Source organism: Paramisgurnus dabryanus, chromosome 1 (genome assembly GCF_030506205.2).
Source record: "Paramisgurnus dabryanus chromosome 1, PD_genome_1.1, whole genome shotgun sequence".
NCBI classification, from domain to species: Eukaryota; Metazoa; Chordata; class Actinopteri; order Cypriniformes; family Cobitidae; genus Paramisgurnus; species Paramisgurnus dabryanus.
Genome location: NC_133337.1, coordinates 60,472,723 through 60,500,434, shown reverse-complemented (window position 1 = coordinate 60,500,434; position 27,712 = coordinate 60,472,723). Strand labels below are relative to the sequence as shown.

The 27,712-nt window shown below is 37.5% G+C and overlaps 2 protein-coding genes across 4 annotated transcripts in view; one reads left to right on the top strand and one right to left on the bottom strand.

Annotated features, from left to right (window-relative positions):
- oplah (5-oxoprolinase, ATP-hydrolysing) overlaps positions 1-5,204 on the bottom strand; it is a 42,775-nt gene extending 37,571 nt beyond the window's left edge. Inside the window, exons 1-2 of one of the 2 annotated variants that reach the window (XM_065242684.2) lie at positions 5,000-5,204; positions 499-669 (exon numbers count right to left, since the gene is read on the bottom strand). In XM_065242684.2, the coding sequence (XP_065098756.1) occupies positions 499-669 (171 nt within the window). In that variant the 5' untranslated portion in view covers positions 5,000-5,204. Of the gene's footprint in view, positions 1-498; positions 670-3,635; positions 3,859-4,999 lie in introns of those variants that run through there. The other variant, XM_065242683.2, reaches the window with a different exon arrangement.
- On the top strand, positions 4,202-26,174 carry stat5b (signal transducer and activator of transcription 5b). 2 transcript variants are annotated; one of them, XM_065242685.2, is made up of 19 exons: positions 4,202-4,372; positions 8,159-8,294; positions 10,480-10,636; positions 11,679-11,768; positions 12,261-12,435; positions 15,434-15,564; positions 16,268-16,419; positions 17,803-17,958; positions 18,297-18,476; positions 18,821-18,908; positions 21,056-21,178; positions 21,287-21,379; positions 21,677-21,883; positions 22,159-22,253; positions 22,365-22,507; positions 22,642-22,797; positions 23,218-23,275; positions 23,975-24,082; positions 24,249-26,174. In XM_065242685.2, exons 2-19 carry the CDS (start codon positions 8,167-8,169, stop codon positions 24,370-24,372), a joined length of 2,364 nt encoding a protein of 787 aa, XP_065098757.1. In that variant the 5' UTR covers positions 4,202-4,372; positions 8,159-8,166; the 3' UTR covers positions 24,373-26,174. The 2 variants fall into 2 exon arrangements, with proteins under 2 accessions (XP_065098757.1, XP_065098758.1); XM_065242686.1 differs by having other exon boundaries at positions 24,223-24,362.
- Positions 26,175-27,712: the final 1,538 nt, after the last annotated feature.

Genomic DNA, 27,712 nt, shown 5'->3' with positions numbered 1-27,712 from the left:
CTTGTTGAACCTCTGGAGTTCACTCTGGTATGCTGAATATTATCTTCTGTCCCATGTGAATGAACATCACACAACAGCTTAAGCAGCAAACTTCATACAATATTAAATAATATCTTGACTCTTCATAGCTTTGTAATGTATTAAAAACGGTGGTCAAGATATTTTAATGACCCATAGGAGATAACTTTAATGCTGGATATTTGTGCTTTGTGGAGCTTCTAAACATTCGTATTAAGAATTTCAATGAATTTATTGTTGATCAAACAAAGTATTTGACTGTTTGAGGCTAGCTGAAAATTAAGTAATAAATTATTATTTCAGGGACACAGTTTTTAGCTTGTTTTGATATACTTTAACTTAAATGATATGGCATGCATTTGCTTCACAAAAGTAAAACTTATCTCAACAAAAACGTATAATTTAAACAATTATTGCAAATTATTGTAGATATGTCAAAATCAGAGCCAATAGTTGTCAATGTGAAATGTTTCCCCTCACCTCCTCAAGCACTCTGCAGATGCCCTCAGTAGGAGCGTCTCTGTAGTTTTGGGGGTCATGTGACAGGAGTTTGAGGACCCTCTCCCTACCATCTGGCAAACGGGCGAACACATCAGTGAAGGTTCCTCCACGATCAATCGCAAAGTCAAATTTTCCTTTACTTTCTGCCATCTTGGAACACACAAATCACATTCAAGAGATAAGAAGTCAGGGACAAACTAAGGGGCCAATCACACCAAAGGCGCTTTAAAGGGACACTCCACTTTTTTGTAAAAAAAAAATATGCTCATTTTCCAGCTTCCATAGAGTTAAACATTTATTTTTTACAGTTTTGGAATCCATTCAGCCGATCTCTGGGTCTGGCGGTACCACTTTTAGCATAGCTTAGCATAATCCATTGAATCTGATTAGACCATTAGCATCACACTCAAAAATAACCAAAGAGTTTCAATATTTTTCCTATTTAAAACTTGACTCTTCTGTAGTTACATCGTGTACTAAAACAGATGGAAAATTAAGAGTTGTGATTTTCTAGACTGATATGGCTAGGAACTATACTTTCATTCTGGCGTAATAATTAAAGGGACACTTCACCCATTTGCATTAAGCTTTGTATAGTTAGAACCCCAGTCATGTTTTTGAATGGTCATGCATCATTTCCTCAGTTGCCGCTGAGACAGGAGAAATAAAGATTTCAGTGTTGCACTTCCTTCTTTCAATGATGTAAAAATCATCATTTTGCATCATTGAAAGCAGGAAGTCCAATAGGTCCCGTACACACTGCATATTAATTCGGTTGTCACTTCACCTTTTAATGCTTAATCCTGTTCTGTACACACACAGTTCAGTAATTTACGGTACTGACAACCGAATTCCATAACCGAATTAACTCCCGCAAAATGCAGGTAGTGACAACCGCATTTACAGAAACTCTGCACAGTGTGTACATAACCGAACTGAACAACTAGTAGTTAATCAAGTGTTTAAACGTTCATCATAAACAGGACAGGTCTCTCTTCTGAAAAAAATAAATGCTTAGAAGGGGAAAAAGTCTTCTGTATGCGCGGTTCAGAAAATGACAGAGGCACAAGCGTTTGCTGACTAGTGTTGCCAGATCTTGCACTAAAAAAACAGCGAACAAGAAGAATCCAATAATAAACCGAAATAAATCTAAATGCTTTACCTCAAAGATCAAAGTATTGGGACCGGCCTCTTCACGCTTTATTAACATCAAAAACTTGATCGCTTCATGAGCCAAAAGCTATAAACGGTTAAGCACCAAAACGGTATTTACGTACAAAAAAGACGAGGACCTGGCAACACTGCAAGACCGCGCGCTCCGTGCTGTGAAGCAGCCTCACAAAAGCATAAAATACACAACGCCAAGATGGAGGTTTATTGCAAAACACAATGCTGTTATTATTTTGGTCAAATCTGTGATAAGCACGCGAGACGGCAGAACGTTGCTATGGTTATCTCTGTGTCAATCATCGCATTTTCGGGAGTGAGTCTTGTTCCGTACAGACATGAGACAAACATTTAGGGGATTCACTCCCGCATTTTAATGCGGTTGTCACTCCCGAAAGTTTGTAGTGTGTACGAGACCATATCTTTGTTGAGGGTATGAGACTACAAACACCCATTTACTCTGTAAAATAGGCACCAAATTTGAAATGTATGTTACATTTTGACTACAAATATGACACACTTTCAATAAAGATTCATGTTTCTACGGGTGAAATGCTCCTTTAAGGACTTTGCTGCTGTACCATGGCTGCAAAAGGCGCGATGATATTAATCAGTGCCTGAAAATAACCCTCTCTAATCGCTTTTCCGCTCTCAGCGCTCCACGCTGCGGCAGGGGACAAAAAACGCAAGGCTTCGACATGCATAAACAGCGTGCATAGTGCTCACTGGCCATAGAAAATCATTCAAAAAAGGCTCCTGCAACTGCCATAAACGCATTTGGTGTGATCGGCCCATAACTCTGCATCAAAACATAGGATGCTATCCATCACACATACACCCCGACTTACTGCCAAAAATCCTTTGATATTGAATTATGGTTCTTTAAATAATGTAACAAATAATGGACAAGGGTTATTAAATTAATCGACAATAAAAAGGACTCACGCAAGATAAAACTGCCCACATTGTGTATCACAACTGTTCGGATTCAATCTGTGCGTCCTGTAGCATTCTTCCGTTTTCTGGATTATCTGCACTGTTTTTATGACAATGATGCTGGCACGACAATCTGCCTCGACGTCTGACGTGTTTACGTTTTACGTGACACGACAGCATGACGTAACCGAAAAGCTACACATATGTGATCAGAGCGGTCAGCCTGAAATGGATTTCTGGAAATGCGATTTTTGGCCATTCAGACGTTTTAAATGTGATAGGATTCCAATCGGATAAGCACCAAAATCGGATTTGGACTGACAGTGTAAACAAGGTAAAAGTGGACCCCTGAAGAATAAGGTAAAAGTGTGAATAATTCAGACATTGCCAAGAAACTTCTCTAGTGGTTATTTTAAGACATTTTGACAGATTTGTTGTGAGTTCATTGAAAATTGAATATCAGAATATCACATGATATTTTACTGTTATATATTACTTTTTGTTATAAATATGTAGTAACGTTGCGTTAACACACTTCTAAAAAGAACTTCAAGTGTTTTGAAAAACCTTTAAGATAAAACATTTTGTGGTTCACCTGGTTTATAGTTTCGAAAAGCCTATGAAAAGGACTATGCCTTAAATAAATGAGGATATTTAAGTCACTTTTAAAAAATTGCCTTAGAAAAAACATTACAAGTGTCCAGCTTGAGGCAAAACAATGACCCTGACATATTTTAAGATTATGTCAGGGCAAAATATTTTGAGTTTAAACATCTCAACCATTCATTTTAGTCTGGGACTAGTCTAAAGCCTTGTATGTGAAACCGGGCAAAAGTGTGAAGGACCCTCAATAATTACTTTTAAACGAATCCCTTCACAACTACAAACAACCTTCGCTGCAGACCTTACAACAACCACACGTAACAGTTACAGTATGTCATTATAGGCACTGAATGCATGCACACACCGAACAGTAATAATCCAAACCATGAACGGGATTTTTTTATACTCACAGTTGAAGCGCAGGTGAAATGTGAAATAACTTCAGTCTGTCTCACTGACTGAAGAGAACTTCTGCGTGTCTCACTGACTGCATATAACTACTGCCTGTCTCACTGACTGAAGATTACTCATGCATGTGTCTGTCTCACTGACAGCAGGTCCACTTCCGCCTGTGCTCGCGCACGATTATGATGATTTCAGTTTCCTCCAGAAGGCGGCGGCATTAGTTTGTCGATCATCTTTTGGGGTGAATAACTTGATCCCCTTTCCCAATATGTTGTCCAAAAATGCAACCTAGTAACGACGACGCATACTCCATTTAATCACGGTTGTTATGTTTTGTAAAAAAAAAAGAAAATAAATAAATAAATTGATCAAGACACGTAAGATGACACTTTCATTTTTAAGGATAAAATAGTAATGATAAATAATTACTTATACCAGCTAATCATTGATCAACCGTGTCCGTATCTAAATATTGGGATTTTTTATTAACTCCAGTAGCTGATTTAATGAGTGTATGTGTACACATGTACCGCTGGCTGCAGTAGTGTCTGTGTGTTGCTTGAGAGTTTTACTATGGTAAAGTGGCGGAATCAGACGGTAGATGTCAGTGCACTCACTCACTCGTGTTTGTCTTAAAGTTGTTTTAGTCGAGTTGCGCTGATGTCTGGATAAATAAACCCTGTGAAAAATTCAAAACTCCGAGGCCTCATCGGATTTTATTGATGCTGATCTCGTCAGTGCTGTGAGGATTGTTTTACTGACTCTTTCCTTCTTTCTCATGTCTATGTTTTTACCTGACGCTTGCTTGTTTCAAACATTACTTTAGCTTAGCACACGATAAACTGATCGAGTCAAGGACAATATAGTCGACATTTACATGATACTACGACGTGTTTTCAGCACAAATAATATGTCTGTTGTTAAAATATAACAGTGCTAAACAATTGCGTAAGATTTATGTCCGCAAGTTAATGCTAGAGTTAATGCTAGCTGCTAAAGCTAACCAAAGCGCTCACTATCCGTCAAATTAATCTCCATTAAATAAATCTGTGTTATGACAGCCAGGTGTTACACTGTAAAACAGGAATTGTATCATTTTGTAGTTTCAGCAAGGCTGCATTTTTGAGTGTTTTGGCAAAACGTTTTATATAGTCAATTGCATGTGTGTCAGTGTTTAAAAGCCCATGACAGCCGTTTAATAATAAATGAAGGATTAATTGGCTTTAAATCACATCAGATTAGTTTGATTAACGCTTGTGCCTATCTAGACAGCATTTATAGACATCATTCCTTGAAATATGTTTTACTGATAAATTTAAATGATACTCAAATGTACATTAAGAGAAGCACTTGTTTGAATTTCCAGTACCCAATATACTTCCGCGTAGGACCTACGCCTCTACACCCAAGGCTACTCAGCTCAGTTTTCATTTACTTCTGCGTCGTCGTCCGTGTCGACGTGCAATTACACATGCAGACCGCCAGTAGGCAGTATCCACGCGTGTAACCCACATTAGCAATCAGTCGCGGCCCAAGTACTGTTCCAATTCAAAGTTCACATCAAGCCAAGTTCACAGTGTTCTTGATCCGCCCATTTTATCGAGGATGCATCAGGAGGTGACTTGTGTGAAGTTATGACAGCCAAGTTTCCCACAATGTATTTTGCGTCAACGACAGTGGAGCTAAAAACCTTCACAATATTCGAAAATATTACTCTTTCTGTGTCAAAAATGTTTAGTAGGGCTGTGACGATGCAACGCGTTTACCATTAAAAATATCAGTTTGAAATCGATTCTGAATCGCAAGACTCCGATTCTGTATTTCATGCACAGCTTGTGAGTGTTCTACGGCTCTGTGATCGGTAGGGAGTCCTTACCAATCTAAATTCATTACGGGTCTGAGTCGTTTACAACGTGCATTTAAAAAAGCAACACTCGTCAAACACAATCATTCAAAATATTCTTTATTATCATGAAAATACCTGAAACTATTTTAGAACAACAATGTAAACATGCTGGAATGGCGTTTGTAATGGTTCTTCTTCTGCAGCACAATAGAGTTTCTGCACGAGTGCGCCCTCTGGCTTTTGGATGTGGCGGCTTGTCACCTTAATTCATAAAAATGTATCCATTTATTCAGAAAACGCACATTTGCATGATTAATCTTCCCAGCTTTAAGGTTTAGTAGAGAATATAGATGAATAAACTTAAAATCTGTGGGCGCTTTTCCATTGCATAGTACCCCACGGTTTGGTTTGGGTCGGGTCAGCTTACTTTTGGGAGCTTTTCCATTGGGTGCAGTACGTGGTACCCGATACGTTTTTCGCGATTAATCGTTAGCAGAATAAAAGTTTTTGTTTACATCATATATGTGTGTGAACTGTGTATAATAACTTTGTATAAATAAATGTACACACATGCATGTATATGTTTTAGAAATGTTTACATGTGTATATACATTTGTATATTTATGTATAATTTATAATTTACATATGTGATGTAAACAAAAACTTTTATTCTGCTAACGATTAATCGCGATTAATTGTTTAGCATCCCTAGTTCCAAGCGACCCGAGCTGATACCAAACGTGAGGCGAAAACACTGTAGATCACTGATTGGTCTGAGAGAATCATCACTACCAGCGTCATCGCTATAATGTAAAGATTAGCTTTACAGTGCTTTAATATAACGTGCATATATAGATTTGCACCTACTTTTGTTGTTCAACGTCAAGTTTATTATGAAAGTAGCCAAATACTTTTTTGCAAAGAAGGTTCAGTGAATACGAAATAAAATATTTTACTTCTCTTTGTTAAAGATAGACAAATATATAAATAAGTATGGATATATGTATGAACATGCCAGTATGAAATATGGATCTAGTAAGATTGCTATCAACCAATTCAGCACCATCACCATGGACAGCACCTGCTAATGTCGTACGTAAGAAAGACGTGGTGCGTGATTTTTGTAAAACACTTTGGAAAAGGGAGTCGGGCCGACTACCAAAACACACTTGTAGCCAATCAGCAGTAAGGGGCGTGTCTACTAACCAACATCATTGCCTGGGTTGTGTATGTGTGGGGCGGGTCTATCAAAAGAAGGTCCAGATTCTATTGGGGTAGGGACGTGTTTGTTTAGGTGATTTCAAATGTCAACATTGACTTTCAGTGATCATGCACCCTGCCTTTAAGTGAGTCTTCATACTAGCACGCTAAGAGACAGCATTATCGAAAAACGCAGCCCTGATTATAGATGTAACAGGTGCTATGAGGTTTTAAGTAGCTCTATCTCTTTCCACTTACCATTTAGACTCCGCATTAACTGTAGATCATTAAAAATGCCTTCTGTTAAAAGAAATATCTAATTGGACTCCGAGCTTTGTAACTCTGCACATCCCTTTTATGCTCAAACTTCTACATTATACTGTACTTAAAGTTAAAAAGTGACAATTCGTCGAATCCGGTGGTGTAGTGGGCAGTTCTCCAACATATGGTACAGATGCACTTTCGGAGACCCCGAGTTCGAATCTCGGCTCAAGGTCCTTTGCCGATCCCATACCCCTCTCTCCACCCTGTGCTTTCTTGTTGTCTCCTAAATACTGTCAAATAAAGGAAAAATCCCCCCCCCCCCCCCCAAAAAAAAAAAAAAAAAGAAAATCCATTAAAGGGCCTATTTAATATTCTATAATAAGACAGTCTTTATGAGATATGCAGCCTACAAATGCGACCTCCGAAGTATGCTGCCTTTTGTTTGAGAAACATCCAGCATTTTAACTCCATGAGAAATCTTAATCTCAAATAATTATTTTCATGAGATATATTAAATCTTGCCAGATCGGGTTGCACAAGATCTCGTCAAAGCCCTTATGATCAACACTTTCAGGGTATTTGTCGCATTTAAAAAGGTCAAAACACACATTTCAAGTAACAGCTTGTTGACACTGGCAGCTCAATACGCATACTCCAACTATTGTGCATCATTTTAAATTATTCTATTTTGCAGGTGTCTCCATAGGCGTTATGTTATTTTCTCACATTATCAACATAGCTTTTAAATACAGAAATCGAAAAATCAAGAGCATCTGTAAATACTTGTTCTCCACTGTTGTTCTAAAGGGGGTTGTTGGGCATGGCAGAGCGCCGGGGACCAATGTCCCCAGTGTGCGTACACTCCAAGAAAATAATGGGTTTTATTTTTATAGACATTGCGTAATGCGGCGCTGGACTGGACCCCTTAATATTTTTACCATGTCACAAAGGTTTTATCTAGAGATGTGCACAAATGGTTTAATATTTGATTTGAAATAATTATTCAAAAATTTATAGAGTTTTAACACTGCTGGTCTTGTTAGCAGACACAGAAAATGAAACGTACATTTATTAGCTATATGCTGTGTTCTGTTGTTAGAATCACTCGGGTTCGAGCGCTTAGGGACAAGCAAGGGCTCTGGCTGTATGTTCATTAATGTAAACTTATTACCACTGGCACCTGTTAACATAACTCTCTCTCTTTCTTTCTGAATTCAGATTTGGATATGGCATTGTGGATACAGGCGCAGCAGTTGCAGGGGGATGCCCTGCACCAGATGCAGTCTTTGTATGGGCAGCATTTTCCCATTGAGGTGCGGCATTATCTGGCCCAGTGGCTGGAAGCTCAGGCATGGTAAGTGTCCCTACTCTGCTGGGGGTTAAAAGTTGCTGTCTAGGGTTGGAAATTAAAAATCGATGGCACATTCACATTTATGTGGTTGATTGTAAATGGAACAGTTTTAATTAACAAGTCTCTGAAGTGGCAGCCGTCTTGTGAACTGGCTCGGGTGTGGCAGCCATCTTGGAAACAGGTTCAGGCATGGCGAGCATCTTGCAGGGCCGTTTCTCAATATGCGTTCTTGTCTGTACTTGTGTTCTTGTAAAACGTCATCAGTCGCGGCCCAAGTACTGTTCCAAATCCAAGTTCGCATCAAGCCAAGTTCACATAACATCCCCAGAAGTGTTCTTGATCCTCCCATTTTATTCAGGATGCATCAGGAGGTGAGTTGTGTGGACTTCTGACAGCCAAGTTTCCCCGAATGCATTTCGTGTCAACGACAATGAAACTAAAGCTTGCACAATATTCGAAATATTACTTTTTCTGTGTCATAAAATGTAGTTTTAGAGCCGTTTAGTCGAGAATATAGATGTATAAACTTCAAATATGTGGTAAGTTAGTAAAGATAGTACCTATATTAAAATATACATTTGGATATATCTAATTGCCAATTTTTGTCTCATCAATTTATTTATCTTTATTATTCATATGAAGTCTGTTATTTGTTATCCTTTTAACTGATGGTAAAGTTAAGTTTCATAACTTAAATCATATATTTATAGTAGTGAAACAAAAGAGTGAAATAAGAACTAAAGGCACAATAAGTCGAAACTGTATAACATTTGGTCAGACATCACTTTTAGTAAGAGGCATAAAATGGTGGAACACTTTATCATCAGAAATTAAAACATTGAAAGGACCCAAGGTTTTTAATACACATTTAAAGCAATGCCTCAAACTGAAACAACTTTGTGAACACTGACTATACAGGTTACAACGCAATGTATTCATATGTTAAATTTGTCTAGATTTTGTTTTATAGTGATTACTACATTTATTTTATGTATGGGATGTATTTATTGTATGTATTTTAATAGTTATAAATTCTTGCTTCAATACTCTGTAATCTCTGTTTTAACTTTACTAACCAGGGACAGGGGTTGCAAATTAGTCTTGGCTATAAACCTGTATGCATGGCATCTACTTTGTATTTTTTATAAAGCAATGTTTTATGCATATGTCCCTGTCAAATAAACATTAAATAAATAAATATATTTTTCTATAATCTTAACACTGTAGTAAATTACTGTGCTTTACTTTAACTGAATGTTTTTCCTGTGTTTATTACATGTTGTACAATCATTTAGTAGTAGTATTAAAATAAATGATTTTATAATAAAATAAATAAATATGTGTTTATATCATACTTAATTTTGTTATAAATACATTAAAGCTTATCAGCGTATTCAAGTGTTGCCTTAACCACACATTAGAGTTTTTGCATTTGATATATTTCGTTAAAAAAACATTAAAATAAGAATAACCTGGACTGCACGTATTGGTTAGACTGAATGACACAAATGCAATATAACCAGACTCGCGTCCTTCTGTCCTCGGGGGTTCGTTCTTTCGAGTCTGAACTTGCAACTCTGAACTATGAAGGACGCAAGGCCAAACTTGGCATACTTGGTATTGAGAAATGGCCCAGGTTCAGGCATGGCGGCCATCTTGGGAACAGGTTCTGCAAACCTCAAGCTAACACACACAGGCTCCTGCAACTGGCTTGTCTCCACGGCCTGCACAGTCTGATGTCTACTATGCCCCCCAAACAAGTGTTAAGGCGAGGCGTCCTATATCTCTGCATCAGAACATCATAAAGACAGGAGGTTGGATCATTTTACTTGTTGCTTGGAGTATAATCACTGGTGGATGCCAATTCACTCTCTAGCAACCAAACAGAGTTACCCTAGCAACCGTTTAGCAAGACCTGTAGCTCTGTATCAGAACATCGTAGAGATATCGGGGTTGGCTCTTTTGACTCATGTTCACATTATTATAACATTTTGTCCCCTGAATTTTGCAACGGCAAGCACCACTTCACATTTTCTTCAGAAGATGTATCTATCTAGTTATAATTATAGATTCCCGCATTACCTGCACTCGTGATACCTTGCTCAAGAGAACATGAAATGTGCCCAGCTGAGACTTCGCCAAACACTAACACATAAAAATTTCAACAAACTGTGTTTGTGCTCTGCAGGGATGCAATAGATCTGGAAAATCAGCAGGATGAGTTTAAAGCCAAGCGTCTGTTGGACAGTCTGATACAGGAGTTGCAGAAGAAGGCAGAACATCAGATGGGTGAAGATGGGTTTCTGCTCAAAATCAAACTGGGTCATTACGCCTCACAGCTGAAGGTAAGAGACCTGAGAAAACTGCAATATAACCCACCTAACAATTAGTAGTCTTACATTGTGACACTGTCACACAAAGCATGTTTTTACCACTTTATATACTATGATGTGATCATTTTAACCATGTGATGACCGTGCAGGTGCAGATTCAAAGATGTGTTTATTATAACCTCTCAACAGAGTGAGTTTGGGGGCTCTTTGGTAACGTGTTTTGTTGGCTTGGAAGCATCAAGTCCAGGATCTCCTCTTTACAACACATTGGACCCAGTAAATTATAAATAAAACAGTAGAACATATGTACAACCATTATGCATGAATTATATAAATTAAATATGAGATTTACATGAATAAAAACAGATGCATGAACATGAATATGCATATGAGTATGAAATAGTACAAACAGACAGCAGTATTTACTGTTGCACAAGGAAGATGTGCATAGTACAGGTGTGCAAAAGTACATAATTGTGGTTATATTCTGTCTGACTGGTACATATGTACATAGGGCTGGGTAAAATGCAAACTCAATAAACTTTATAACATTCTGATATATTCATACAATTTTGCCCTCTCACTACTAGACTAGCACATACAACCCCTTCTGCCCCCTGGCTATCTGATGTTATACGTGAATCTCAGGGTTGCTGAGACAAAAGTGGCAAAAATCCAAAGACCCTTCTGAACTTATCAGTCTCTCCTCTCTTTCCTTTCTACTAATGTAGAAGCTAATGTCTTAATACCAGTCCAAAATTAACAGCTCATATTAAACTTTCAATGACTTTGCTTCATTCTTTATCAGCAAAATAACTAAAATCAGCTCTCGACTGTGCCTCATTGGGCACGCAACCAAACACTGCACACAAAGTCTCTCCCTTCTCAGAAACAGAAGTGTCTAAAATCTTCCTGCCCACTAGATCCTATTCCCACTAACCTCCTTCAGGCTATTGCTCTCTGCACTCATCAACATTATCAACACTTCAATTCAGACTGGCACATTGTTTGCTGTAATGATGTCTCATTAAGCTCAATGTCTGTGTGTTTGCAGAGCACCTATGACCCCTGCCCTCTGGAGTTTGTGCGGTGTGTCAAACACATACTCTACACTGAGCGAAGACTTGTACAGGAAGCAACTAATGTAAGTAATACACACTGATCCACTTTTAGAGAATATTATGCCGCTTTTCCATTGCGTGGTAAGACTAGGCTTGGCACGACGCGACTTTGCTCACTTTTCTGCTGCAGTTAAGTGGGTGGGATTATTGTTATAGTTGCGCCGCCTCTACTGCCATGATATAACATTAAATGCAACACAAAGACGCAATGAAACATAGCAGTGTAATGGCTATGCTTGTACAACTTGTACAACAACACACAGATGACCACATCATTGGTTTACTCAAAGCACAACAGTTTTGGTTTATGTTACTATACGTGTTGTCATTTTTAATGAATTGACAACAGTAAACAATCAGAGACTTGATGAAGGAGCATGAGTATAATAATCTCGCATTACTTTGCTCTTACCAATCATAGACCTGTAGAATTTACACCGGGCCGTACTATGCAATGGAAAAGTGCCATAAGTGGATGGTATAGGTGTATGAATATAGTTGTGTTTGGTGGTCAGGCCAGCAGTCCAGGTTCTGGTCCAGTAGATGGAACCCCTCAGAGATACCAGCAGATCAACCAGACGTTTGAAGAGCTTCGCATTATGATGCAGGAGACAGAAAATGATCTCCGCAAACTGCAGCATAGTCAGGAATACTTCATCATTCAGTACCAGGAGAGCTTGAGGATACAAGGTAGGGTGTCAATTAGAATGCATGGCATCATCTGCTTTCTGTCAGAAGAAAACCTCTGAAATGACAGACCTTTAATTTAATTTCACCATACGCAAAAACACATAGCTAGACAGGTATAGAACACAAGATTGTTGAGATTTCTATTTATTATTCAGGTACAATGTTGACAGACATGACAGATTTATTTTTATAAGGCAGTGTTTGCAATGTTGCATAGCAGCCTTACATGACAGAGGAAAACAGAAAACTGCCTGTGAAAAACCCAGCTAAATTTACTGTATTCTACACAAAATCATCCTACATAATGTAAAGATTATTCTGTGAAAATATAATCTTGATATGGGTAGGGATGCACCGATACTGGTATCGGGTATCGGCCTCGATACCACATTTTCTAAAGTACTCGTACTCGTTAAAAGTCCCCCGATACCTTGAATCAATACCACGGTCTGAGAAATGTCTATGTTTGAGCGCCGTGTAAGGGGTTAATGCCTCTTTTGTTGTCCAAAGAGGCAGAGTTTACAACAAACTGGAAAACTAGTCCTTTGTTTTTTTGTTAAATTATATGACTAAAGCTGAAAATGACTAAAGATTAAAAATGGTTCAGATACCAATTAGGGTGCATTTATTTCATGTTTAGAAATGTTTAACTCATTCACCGCCAGCCTTTTTAAAAAAGTTGCCTGCTAGCATTATTTGTGATTTTCACAAAAGTTTCAAAAAATGCCTTGAAGGAAATTTTCTTCTATAAATATATAAACAAACTAATATATGAAATAAAACAAGAGACCCTTTGTTTTCAAACAAACAAACAAAAACCTTAATTTGTTCTCTTTTTATAACCTCTTAAATATGGGTAGGTTTCTTCAAAAATACAAAATTTTGAACAAAAAGCTGAAATAATTGCATTTTTGTAAAATGAATTTTGTAAGAGATCAGATTCAGAATGGTTATCAAAACATAAACAGAGTTTAAAATTAGTTTTTGCTTCAGTTTTTTTATAAATTGGGTAAGATTGGCCATCCAGTGGATAATAGGAGAATTACAGATTACCGTAAAAAACCCTCAGGAAAGTGTCATTGGCAGGGAAATGTTTTCAATGGCGGGGAAAGAGTTAACCTATCCTCCAACCCATACCATTGTTAAGGTCGTTTGTCCATTCCCCCAAATACGATCCACAGATTATGTGTTAATAAATGAAGAGTTTGGTTCCAAAACGCAATAAACGCCATTTTTGAAAAAAATGAATTACTGCCAGAATCAGTGTTATAGATCAGGTCTGTATTTAAAAGTAAATTCTTAATTTTACGCAAAATCCAATATCCACCGTGTTATTCTGTCATCTTTTCTCCCTTTTTTCCCAAAACACAAAAACACCACTCCTCCTTTTTTACAGAATGCAATAAATCCGCTCCACAAATAACAGTGCACCATTCCACGCAATGTAAACAAACAATTGGGGTGCGTTGAGTACACGGAGTCCTAGTTTTCATCATCTACTTTGTGATCAACAAACAAACAAAAACGAAATAATACTTAAATAGCATTGATAAACCTGTGGTTTTCTTTGACGGGTAAGAAACGTAAGCCATTAACATCTAATAATTTTACGCGAAGGGCACTCTGGAGACGATCGCTTGTTCTCCCGACAGCATGTAGCTTCTCTCGTGCTAACACATTGACCCCAGGGGATCTTATGAAACACTTTCCATAATTTAACTCAAAGTCAACGAGAATCACAGCTGATCGCTGTGAAAAATGTTAAGCGACGACATCAAGTATAACTGCGCAGCAATGACAGTGTTCTTAATATGATAAAGTAAGTGTTTTGATTAATGCCATTAATGTTTGTTTTTGTTAATCAGTGTGTACAACTGTTCAACTAAATGAATATAAAATGGCAAAAATGAATGCCCATTTACACATTGACTGAATAGATTTATAGAATTTTGAAAAAAACTTGTCATGCATTTATTGCATTTTGTGGAAAAAAAAATTTGTTTTTATAATAAATCTTTGAAAATCAAGTTATGGATTTGAATTTTTTATGTTTTTATAACCTAAAGATGCTATGTGAAAGTTTGTAACAGAAAATAGTGGTTTTCATCTTGTCACTTTCTTTGTATAGAAAACACGTTTTTACCGAAATTTGTCAAAATGGATTTATTGTGTTTTGTAACCAAACTCTTCAAATTATCGCCTTTATCGGCCGGGGGCCAAAACGTTATATATCAGGATATCAAATTATTTATTTAGCAATTTTATTGGGATATAACTTATGAATTTAAAGCTCCAGGATTAATTGTATTTTTATTGCACATTACACTATTCAGGCATTTTGAGCAAATAAAGTATCCATTAATTTATTATCAAATATAAAAAACAGCATACAAAATTGTCACCATTTCTCCTTCAAAAATTCAAAATATTCCAAGTGTACTAAGCTCATATGGTCTATTTTTGCTGTAATTTCAGATTTGGTATGAACACTCATTAGAAAACTGCCACCATTAGAAGCAATACGTCAATTTTCAATTGTGAGCTTTGGCTCTTCATTACGTCAGCTTGGAATGTGAACCTGTTGGCTCTTGTGACCGATTGCGTTATGCTGTAAGGTTCCGGTTTATGTTTGAATGAGATCAGACAGAGTTCTTCACCTAAAGTATTCTTATGATCCAGTTCATCCTCCAAAATATTTCAAACCATAAATGTTTAAACTATAAATCTGATGCATAGGACAAACAACCTTGCAACTAAACCACAAGTTGTAATAAGCTGCTGCTGGCCGCTGTTATCCCTAACGTATAACCATATGTTGTAATAAGATGCTTGCACAAGTGACCTACAAGGTCTTTATTTTTGGAGGACACTATCATGTTATTAGATGTTTTTAGACAAATATTAGAAATATTCACAAAGTTGGAGGTACTTACAGTAGCCATTTAGTTTAGTAGCATTAGTAGCCATAAATGTTTATGAATTTCTCTGTGTTGTGTAGCTCAGTTAAGTAGTTTGTCCAGCCTTCCACCAGCCGAGCGTGTTCAGAGAGAAACTGGTCTGCAGAGCAGGAAGTCAACATTGGAGGCTTGGCTCACGCGAGAGGCCAACACCTTACAGAAATACAGACAGGTAACAACACTGCACAACAGGTGATGAAATAACACTTCAAAACATCATGTTAATGAGAACCTGACCGGGAAAAGTGCTTTACATTCCTGTCTTTTGATTTTAAAGTGAAAAGTTTTAATTGTTCTTAAGATTGAGTTTTTGCTGAGTTCTTGGCTGTGTGTTGTGTAAAGAAGCATTTGAAAGGGGTCAGTGGTTTATGAACTCTCAGATCTCTAACTCATTTCCTGCCAGCCTTTTTTTTTTTTTAAGTTGCCCGCCAGCACTTTTTTGTGTTACAGGAAATTTTTTTTTTTAAATATCTAAACACACAAATATCAAATAAAAGAACAGACCCTCTGCTTTCAAACAAACAATACGGGGAAAAAAGCGTTTCATCCTATCTTTTATCTTTTTTTTTCTCTGTTTATAAATTCATTTAACAAAAAGCTGAAAAAATGGATTTTTTTGTGAAGGGATCAGATTCAGAACGATTATCAAAACATAAACTTAAACTTGTAAAATTAATAAATAGATTTAGAAAGCTATAGCTATATATGACTCTTTGATTTTTATTATCCTGTAATTAGATTATGAGACTTTAACTTAGATTTCACAAAAGGGTGTGCTTGTCTGTGTGTGCCTATGTATTGATTTGTTCGTGTGTGTGTGTGTGTGTGTGTGTGTGTGTGTGTGTGTGTGTGTGTGTGTGTGTCTGTGTGTGTAGGAGCTTGCAGAGAAACATCAGAAGACTTTGACTCTGTTGCGGAAACAGCAGGCTCTGATCGTGGATGATGAACTAATTCAGTGGAAAAGACGACAACAGCTCGCTGGAAATGGAGGACCAGCAGAGGGAGGACTAGACATACTGCAAACCTGGTACACACACACACACACGTTTACGGCACATACAAATACTATATATACTCGCTGCTGGGTGTTGAATGAGTGACAGTGACGGTTTATTTGTTTAGCACTTTTCATACATAAAATGCAGATCAGAGTGCTTCACGAACATAACAAAGGCACTGTCAATACATTTCACACAATATGAGTATACACAAACTCGAATGAGACACAAGCAAAGCTTTTAGGTTATATTCAGAATGGCCTGGATGTAGAAACTAGAGTACGCGACGCATGTTCAGATTAGTCTAGATTTTGTAATTTGACTTTGTGGTGTCTTTATCTTATTTAAGAGGACGCACTTGCATACCAAACTTAATGGGAAATGTGGAGGACGCGTGTTCCCAACTATTTGAGAAAGAGATAGGACATGGAAGCTCTGATTATTTGCTAGTTATTTGATTGGAGAGAGTGTCATTATCACAGGGAGACCGTAAATATAGCCGAGCAGTCAGCCTAAGTTAAGTCGTCGTGTGGGAAGCACTGAGCAGGGGGCCGTGTAAGCCAGTCAGACGCTTTGTCGGAGAATAGAATGACATCAAGGACTATTTAGCATGTTTTCACACATGTTGGTGCGTTTCCTGTTCACATATGTTGTTTTTACCATATTCGAAACGCCGCACCTTACACCATGTGACAACTGTCAGCGCTGTCATTGGTCTCTGACAGGTCTTGACTCCCATGACCACCCCCACATGTTTCCATGACAACCTGCCTGACACGAAGAGTGAAGCTAGCAACATATACAGATAAAGATGCACGTCTTTGCGAAGTTTCTTTGCTTTAATGCAAATAATTGTGCAAATGTTCTATAAAGCCCTTATCACGGAGACGTTTGCTAAAAATACCGTAAATGTGTGGAGGAAAGCTGTGCATTTATGAAATCCTCAGCTCAAACTTCCAGAAGACCGCGAATCTCTGCAACGGACCAAGATTGCCCTGTTTGATGTTGACCCACAATATAACACTCAGCTCACGTCATGACGGAAGCCAAGTGGCTCAAAACGTGAAGAATTTCCTGTATTTAATTCGGCCTGAGGTTGACCAGCTCTCACACCACAGATGGACTGCACCAGAGCTCGGCGACAGCCACACAGAGACCACCTGTTTAGAGTGGTCCCGGAGTGGGGGTTTTGTGCGCACCGAAGTGTGGCTGTTGTGTTCACACCAACCCAAACGAACCATACTCGGACCGAAAGCTCATTTGGGCCGATCTAAACAGTGTCAGTGTGAAAACACCCTAAGAAAATGTATGTGACTATAGACTGTCGTTGAGCAAACCTAGAAACAAACCAGGCTTTATGGTTAAAAAGTGCTGTTGTAATATGTTTTGATGTTGTTGTTTTGTAAATGCAGGTGTGAAAAGCTGGCTGATATGATCTGGCAAAATAGACAACAGATTCGTAGAGTTGAGCACCTGACGCAGCAGCTGCCCATACCTGGACCAACCGAGGAACTGCTCGCCGAACTCAATGCTACTGTCACAGACATCATTTCAGCATTGGTCACTAGGTACACACACACACACAAACTATTGCAACAAGTGTCTCTTAGACACACTGTAAAACCTAACAGTTAACCTAACTCAAACCATTTAAGTAAACCGGTTGCATTAGACCATTTATGTTTTAAAACACATACATTTAAGTACTGTGAACTGAAGTCATGGGCAGTTATGCACTTATATTTAAGTAGTGTGAACTTACTACTTAACTTACTTAAGTTCACAGTACTCAAATGTATGTGTTTTAAAACTAATGGAACCGGTTTACTTAAATGGTTTGAGTTGAGTTAACTTTTAGGTTTTACAGTGAGTTTTTTTTTGTTAACCAGTGTTTGTTTTGTTTCAGCACGTTTATTATAGAGAAGCAGCCTCCTCAGGTGCTCAAGACTCAGACTAAGTTTTCAGCAACGGTGCGTCTGCTTGTCGGAGGAAAACTCAACGTGCACATGAATCCACCTCAGGTTAAAGCCTCCATCGTCAGTGAGCAACAGGCCAAGGCTTTACTCAAGAACGAGAACACCCGCAAGTAAGATTAAATTTGAAATGAGCCATGATCTCTGTCATCATCAGATGAAAAGTTTTCAGCCAATATTTTTCTTGGCCATTCCTAAAACGAAGTGGCAAAGTAACTCCTAACCAACTTATTCCGTTTTTTACTGTGTAAATCTCATTGGACGAATGAGATTTGGCTGTGTGCATGAGTACAGAAATAGGAACAAAGTCATAAACAAGTGGCCTTGGTAAAGTTGACCTATAATATAAAAACAAGCTTGTCACATGTTTTAAGATGTTGGGGTGTGTTTTTTTTTTCTGCAATAAACATCTTTCGCTTTCAGAAACATGACTTTTTTTTCTCTCTTTGTGTTGAAGTGACAGCAGCGGGGAGATCTTAAACAACAACTGTGTTATGGAGTACCACCAAACCACAGGCACCCTGAGTGCACACTTCAGGACCATGGTAAAACGAACCCTTCATGTTACATATTCAACTAAATGCTTGTAAATATAAAAAGCACCTAATTTTTATTAAATTACTTGATTAAATGTATTAAAGGTGGCGTTTTTCGTGATCCCATTTTTTTAACTTTAGTTGGTGTGTAATGTTGCTGTTAAAGCATAAATAATTCCTGTAACATGATAAAGCTCAATCCCAAGCAATATATTTTTGGAATAAGAATGAACTTTTTTAAGCTCTACAGAGAACAGCTGGTATGGACTACAGATCTCTATTTCCCAGGTATAGGTATAGGACAATATTCTGAATTTTTGACTTACCTCCGCCTACAGGAATACGAAAAAATGGCGTGACCTTTTTGTGCTTCCACGGAGAATAGGAAGAGATGCGTTAGTAGAGTGTTATTGTCGCCATGCCAGCGAGATGCTATTATTTCCATCCTGGAGTCAAATCCCACAGCTTTCTTTATCTGGCGTGGCCTTTCCTGACAATGTGCGCTAAGCTGCTGTTGTCAAATCACACACACTAAACAAGCTACACAATCAAAACTTGTTACAAATTTCTGAAGAAGGGACTTCATAGAGCAAGAAAGACATTATCCTGTTATTTGGACAGTGAAACAGCGGTATACAGAAAAGTAAAAATACAAAAAGCTTTTTTGCAGGAAACATAAACCTCATTCACGCAGCACTTTGGCAGACAGACTTCACTTAAATGTTCTGGGATCACTCCCAAAAAGAGGACCTATTAACATTGCCGAAAGTTACCCGGTAAGCCCTCTGTGTGAATGCCTGAGACGCAGAAACAATGCCGTAAGGGGCGTGCCGTAGTGAGGATGCGCGTCATGGCACCATGAAGTTATGGTTCAGCTCTTTAACATTAACATCCATGATGAGAAATGTCTGCAAACTGGACTGAAGCAGATATCAGGGAGCTTGTCACTATCCGTGCTGAAGCGGAGATCATTTAGCATCATAAAAGATTAGCGCGTCACACGCTCATGTCAGCTTATAATAAACAAAATTGCACGCATGTCATCGCAACAAGATATATCTTTCAGCTGTTTGAAACAGGTGTTTTACATGCACATTCACGATGAGAAATGTCTGCAAACTGGTATGAAGGAGAGATCAGGGAGCTTGTCGAATATCAAATCTGAAGCTACAGTAAGATCATTCAACAGAATGTGTCAAGCGCTCCTTTATAGTCTTATCAAAAACAAAAATGCATGCAAGTGGTTTCTGAAGAGATAAATAATGGATAATAAGCAAACTTCAGACGCTACAGAGAAAATCTTTACAGGATCTTTACAGTATCAGTGTGAATGCACACACAGATTCCAGAAATCATTGGCAGTGTGAATGAACCGAAAATCAAACGATCCCAAAAAAATCCGGCACCTTTACATTTTACTTTTAAAAATGTTACTTTTATAAGAAACTTGGCATGGGAAAATTGAGTTTTATGTAGTATGTAGTATATTTCACCTTTTAAGCTGACTGATCTGTATGTTTTGTTTACAAACTATGCTAAAGTATACTACAAACTAAAGTATACTATGTATTATATTGACCAAGAACGGTATTTTTACTTGTCAGGCTGTATATCATTACAAAGGTCAAAGGGTTCATACTTGATATCTGAGCGATGTGCCTACAGTATGCATAAGATTAAATGTATAATTTGAGGACAAAAGCTTATTATTAGTGCAGATTGCTGTCTGGATGCTTTCAGTGTTGTCCATCTTTGAATGAATGGTGGAGTCGTTTACACCCCATAGAGATACAACACCACCATTGATATAAATGCTTTCTTTGATCATTTCACACCAGTTGCAAGTACTTTTGTATGTTAAACTTTTACTATCTACTAAGTAAATAGTTGTTTGGTTTTATTTTTTATTTTTAATGTTTTATAATGACATGTAATATGTCTGCTCTGTTTATTTCAATCAATAAAAACGCCTTTTTACCACTTGATACATATACTGTACACTAGGCAATAATAAATAAATAATTTCTAAAGCTTTTTCTACCTCATTCATGGAGCAACCTTGTGGCACTGAGTGTTGTAAAGATTGTGTGAGCGTTTCTGTCCTGCTGTTTAGTTAATGATTTTTATTAAAACTTTTAACTGTTTGTCTTTTGCAGTCTCTGAAGCGTATTAAGCGTTCAGACCGGCGTGGGGCAGAATCAGTGACAGAAGAGAAGTTTACCGTTCTGTTTGAATCTCAGTTCAGTGTGGGAGGAAATGAGCTTGTGTTTCATGTCAAGGTAAAAATGTACTTTGCAGTAGTACTATGTAAAATGCTAAGGAGTGTGTTTAAACTTGCGTTCAGTGAGGTAGCATTTGTGTCAAACGTTGTTTTCTGTCTTGTGCAGACATTATCACTGCCTGTCGTGGTTATCGTTCATGGTAGTCAAGATAACAACGCCACAGCGACTGTGCTCTGGGACAATGCTTTCTCTGAACCGGTATGTGACCACATCATTTACATGTCATTTACACATTTGATTAACTTCAGGGGCGGGCAGGAATAATATAATATAGTATAATATGATTTAGATATTATAAGATGTTTATTGTTATATGCATTGTCTATGTAGCTTTGGCAGTTGTTTTTATAACTACTTATTTTTATTTCTTACCCTTTTCTGCTGACTCGAAGATATGTGCCTCAATAATCCTTTGCACTAGGCAAAAAAGCATGATTGTATGAGTGTAATTTTCTATGGTTTGCAATCAGTTCGTTTTTTGTTTTGTTGGTTCAGGGTCGAGTGCCATTTGTGGTCCCTGATAAAGTTATGTGGCCACAGCTGTGTGAGGCTTTGAACATGAAGTATAAATCAGAGGTTCAGAGCGACAGAGGCCTGTCAGAAGATAATCTGGTGTTCCTCGCTCAGAAGGCCTTCAGCAGCTCCAGCAACAATCCTGAGGACTATCGCAATATGACCATCACCTGGTCTCAGTTCAACAGGGTAATACTAACCCATACACAGCTGTACACATATGAACCAGTACCCTGCTGAAAAAAAACATCTATTAGATATAAAAGACTTAATACAAGTTGTATTCCCAACACACTAAGGTTGGTAACACTTTACTTGAAGGGGTGTTCATAAGACTGACATAACACCTTCATAATCATGACATGAACATGAAGGAGATTTTATGGACGTTTCATTAATCTCATTATGCAGTGTATCCGTTAGATAATTAATATGAAATAACATGGCGTTTGTTGTGTTTACAGGAGAGTTTACCAAGCAGAAATTTCACATTCTGGCAGTGGTTTGATGGAGTGATTGAGCTAATGAAGAAACATCTGAAGTCTCATTGGAATGATGGGTAATGATTACACAGATCACTAGAACGATGAATATTGGCTACTCCGATCTCACTGGAGTTCTGAGAAATAATTGTTCAGATCTCACTGGGATTTCATGTTTTTATCTGCAGAGCAATTTTGGGGTTCCTGAACAAACAGCAGGCTCAGGATATGTTGATGTCCAAACCCAATGGCACATTTCTCCTGCGATTCAGCGACTCTGAGATTGGAGGGATCACTATTGCATGGGTTGCAGAGAACCCCAATAAAGCAGGTAGGGCATGTTAACATGAGTAAATACAATGCCACCACCGCCACAGCAATCCATACAATATTAGAGAGTGTTGTGCACTTACTGCAAACTTACGTTGAAGTATCATTTAATGTGATCCTGTGTATTTCTTGCAGGAGAACGAATGGTGTGGAACCTCATGCCTTTCACTACTAGAGATTTCTCCATCCGCTCTTTGGCTGATCGGATCAGTGATCTGAACCACCTACTATTCCTCTACCCTAACCAGCCTAAAGATGAAGTCTTCTCACGTTACTGCACACCTCCAAACTGTATGATTACTCTCTGGGATCTTCTGAAATTAGTTCATGATGAATAGTTGTTTTTGAAAGCCCCAAAATAATCATTCTGTCATTATTGACTTATTCTCTGTTAAGTATTTGCTTCATTTATGTTGTTTTAAACTTTGTGTTTACCACAAGGATTGTCAAACTTATTTTAAAACTCCTAAAAGGACAAATATAAAAGTCCATAAAAATTGATAAAATAACTTTGCATTCTGAAGTTACACTTCATCTTACTCATCTGAATAATTCTAAATAACGACCGAATTTTTCTTATTGGGTAAACTGTCTGTAAGATCAGGTTCTAGTATAGGACTTTAAATATAAACAGGCTCTGTTGTAGGAAAACAATGTATTTTTATGTTTTTGATGTATCTCTTAATGAATGTGAACTTGTATTTTTTTTAGCAAAGGCAGTGGGGGATGGATATGTCAAACCAGAGATCAAGCAGGTGGTGAAGGTTGAGTGAGTACAGTTTCTCCTGACTATAAAAATAAAATTGATAAAAGTCAGAAACAAGAAGACAAGAAAAAGGTATTTTTTCTTTTAAGGTACAAAACCTTGACAGAAGAAAAAAAGCCCTTATTCTTCATGTTCCTATTAATATGTAATATTAACACAGTATACAAGAATGGGTTGGTCAATTCACAAGCTTTTCAAAACAAGTTGCGAGGATGCCCTTGCGCTTGCTGAGCAGTCCGAGGATGGCAACGTCCTCCACTGGTCAGGTTGTGCCGTGCTTCAGCAGGGAAGGAGTCAGATTCCTTTCAACAGCCTTGAAATGTGAAAGTTTGTCAGTGTCTCTAGATGCTATATTTATTAAATTTTGTGCAAATTGCAAAAACGCTCTAGGAGGTGTTCAAAAAACTGTATTTAAAAAAAGACAGGGAAATTTGCATGATGTATGAGTCAAAAGCATAAAATAACTTTGGGATTTGATCCTATTAATAATAAAATCCTAACATAAAACTTCACTTTGTGGCTGGACTTCTTTAAAAAAGTTACATAAAAAACTTCTGTAAACACTAGAAAGGAACATGATGACTATTCTTATAGCATTGCCTTATTTTAATGAATTTCTGGATTGTTTTTCTTACACTTTGTATAAAAGTGCTTGCTAAAGGCCTAGATGATGGATTTTACATTGCAAATTTTCATTCTCAGATTCTCTTCACCCAATCCTGAACCATCTCACGGGAATTCCTCTTTCATGGAGCATGCAATGTCACCCACCATCAGTCAACAGCATAACTTTACAATCTATCCGTCTATGTGAGTTGTGAGGTTTTATTTGTATTTTTACAGTGCTTGAAGTGGGGGAATTTTTTTTTACTTTGTAGTCTCTTGTACACCACTTCAAGCACTTTATTTTTATCAAGCTATTACATTGATTGTGGCGATAATGAAACCAGTGTCTGATTTCTGTTTGTGTGTGTAGGAATGACCCCATGTTGGACACGGAGGGAGAGTTTGATCTGGACGAGACGATGGACATGGCCCGACAGGTGGAGGAGTTCCTGCGTCAGCCCATGGAAACCCAGTGGAGTGGACAACAATCATGACCTTTGACCCCATGATCTTTCATCTCAACTACACAAAGAACTCAATGGTTCCATTCCATGCTTTTATAATAACGAATGTGAAATGTTTCTAAGTGATGTTTGTCAATGCTGGTCAGTGAATTTTAGATCTGCCTTTGCATTTATGTTACAGTTTTGTGTCTTATTTCTCATCATTAATGTCAAAAAACAGTAGATGGTTCTGCACAGTACAGAACGTTTTGTGAAGTGCATCAGTAACATCATCTTCTGTGTCAGGCTAAATGAGTTTGCACTTAAACCGATGACAATCCATTGGTCCAATCAGAAGGTCACATCATCAGCTTTCAGAATTCAGACCAGCTTTAATGAGAATGATGTAACGCCGTTGTCTGATATTAGTTAAACAGAATGCCTCTTACCAGTTTCCATTTGTTGAACAAATAATCGTTCTATTGGTTAAGCCAAATGTTGACGTGTGGGCCCACTAAACTATCAGCGAAAACTCAGTAGCCCTTTGCACAAGGAAGTGTTTGTCTTTAAAAATGTATCAATCATGAGTAAACAAGCACCTACAATCCTGACAAAAGACAAAAAGCTGCAGCTGGACGTGTTTTCCTGGCAGTCCAGGTATATCACAGCAATTAAACTGGCTTAATGTTACAAATGTTAGATTATTGTTACGCCGTTTCAGCCAGACTTTAATCAGATTAAAGCAAATTATTTAAGTATTCCTCTTAAAGGCATTCGAACTGAAGCAACAGCATCGGGGTTCATCGTGAATACTACAGCTTAAAAACACTAAGGCCCGGTTTTACAGACATGGCTTGTCTTAAGCCAGGACTGTGCCTTAGTTAAGTTAGAATATTTAAATCACGTTTATAAAAATGCCTTAGAAAAACTTTAAGCCAAAACATTGACACTGGTATATTTTAAGATCTGTCAGGGCAAGTTATTTTCAGTTTAGACACCTCAAACATTCGTTGTAGTCTGAAACTAGCCTTAACCCTTGTCTGTAAAACCGGCCAAAAATTTGAGCTGTTGACTGCAAACAGATTTGTTTTTACGAACTGCTAAAAAACTGGAACCTCTGCACTGAAACATGGATTTGCAGAGTTGCTGTTATTTGTTGAGTTTGATGAATTTTGTGGTTAAATTGAACTCATCTTTGAATGCTCACCATAATGTATGTTTTACTTAATCATAATACTGACAAAATCTTAACAGTTACACAGAATATATGATGCTAAATGTTTAAATCATACAGTAAGTAAGAGACAACCTATTTTGGGGTTTTGGTTTCACATTTTTTTGGTGTTCGGCAGTCTGTATTAAGATAGCTCGTCGTCACACAATCGCAAAACATCTCTTTCCCGTATTAGATGGCTTTGGTTTTTACAGCATTCAATGATGTAGTCGCTCAGTGTGTGAAACTGCAGTTTGGTTGTATATATCAAGAGGTCTTCTTGCCTCCTCCTAGTAAGGACCAACTGTCATGCAGCGTTTAACTCTAACCCTATTTTAAACAGTCCACAAGCACTGTGTTATAAGAATTAGGTTGACACCTGCTGAGTTCCTTTGCTGAAGTGGTGTTTGCTTCATCAGTTTAGTGGCAAGTTCATTAGTTTGTGCATAATTTGTCATAACCCATATATGACAACTATTCACTGAACTTGCAAGAACCAGTGAACGTCTTGCGCACCTAGGGGAGGTGGAGCCGGGTCTCATGAAATCCTTGGTGTTTAAAGTCAGACGGCATCATGCGGGGAAGGTTTGTTGCCGAGGTCCAGGAGCATGCATAGTTTATGTCAAGCCCTCAAACTTAAGGTATAATGTTTCTGAAAAAGTTTACAGATTTGAAATCCACAGACTCCAAGCTTTCAGGCCTCACAATAGGCAATAAATCACGCCTCCATGATGTCATTAGATTTGAAACACCAAGGATTAAGTGAGAGCCATGAGAATCCATCGTGCCGCCATTTTAGTTCATACACAACTTACAGTGTTGTTTACATTTGAATCATGACTTATCAATCAATCTTCAAATAAACTAAAAAAAAAGAATATTTTTTTTCTTACAAATGTACTTTAAAAGATATATGTGATGTGATCTGGCAAAACCTGTTGGATGTCTCGCTGAAATGTTTTCAGAAAAATCAATAAATATGTAGAATGTCAATTTTGGTCAAAATTGGGTTTTCATTAAATTATTACTGTATCATCCTCTTTATTATCTCTGAAAATATTGTAGCAAAATGCACTTGTTTATTGCAGGAAAAATGTGATTTAGGACTATAGTGGCAAGTTGAAAGACTGCATCTGTAATGTTTAAAGGGATAGTTCACTTTAAAATGAAAATTCTGTCATCATTTACTCATCGTCATGTTGTTCTAAACCTTTTTGAATTTCTTTTTTTTTTAATGAAAACAAAAGAAGATATTTTGAGAAATGATGGTAAAAACACAGCAGATACTGACTATTGATTTCTATAGTAGGAAAAATTTTTTGGGAACTATTGTGATAAATGATGGTAAGCACACAGTTGATGGTACCCATTAAATTCCATCATTTTTTTATTCCTACTATGAAAGTCTATGGTCACTATCTGCTGTGGGTTTACCATCATTTCTCAAAATATCTTCTTTTGTGTTCATCAGAAAAATTAAATTCGTACAGGTTTAAAACAACATGAGGATAAATAAATGATGACAGAATTTTCATTTTAAAGTGAACTATTCCTTTAAGAACATGTCCAGACCGATGTAGGTGCAACCCAATTTTCTATTATCTCTCAAAATATCTTGGCAAAATGTACTTTATTGGTGCAGAAAATAGTGATTTAGGTCCTAGAGTGCCTATGTCCTGCAGATTTTACCTCCAACCCTGATAAAACCTAGCCTACCTGTAGTTTTCAGGTGACTCTTCAGACCTTGATTAGTTGTTTAAGTGTGCTTGATTATAGCTGGAGCTCAACACTGCAGGACATCGGCACACCACCGACGTATACCCCTGATCTATCGAGTTTTCGGGCTTGAGTCATTTGATCTTTCCAATATAAGGCGATGCAGTCCATAGCAGATATAGATTGATTCGTTCATCTCTATAGAGTCTTTGGGTTCAATTCGTTCAGTCTTTTGTCACGTGTGTCACTGGATACAGAAATTAGTTAATAACTGCAAACCTTATAAACAAGTTAGTTTGTTTTTACCCTTTATCCATTTCTGGGCAACTGTATTTCTTAAAATGTATACATTTGTGAATTTGGTGATAGAATGCTTAAAACTATCTGTATGAAATCACACGAATAAAGCAAATATACTTGTTGATCACTTTTTATATTTTTAGAAAATATTATATAATACAA

Coding starts and splice junctions, on each gene's coding strand:
- stat5b (XM_065242685.2), top strand. CDS start 8,167: ATGGCATTGTGGATACAGGCGCAGCAGTTGCAGGGGGATGCCCTGCAC. Junction 22,254..22,364: donor AAGTCTCATTGGAATGATGG/GTAATGATTACA, acceptor TTTTATCTGCAG/AGCAATTTTGGGGTTCCTGA. Junction 23,276..23,974: donor AAGCAGGTGGTGAAGGTTGA/GTGAGTACAGTT, acceptor TTTCATTCTCAG/ATTCTCTTCACCCAATCCTG.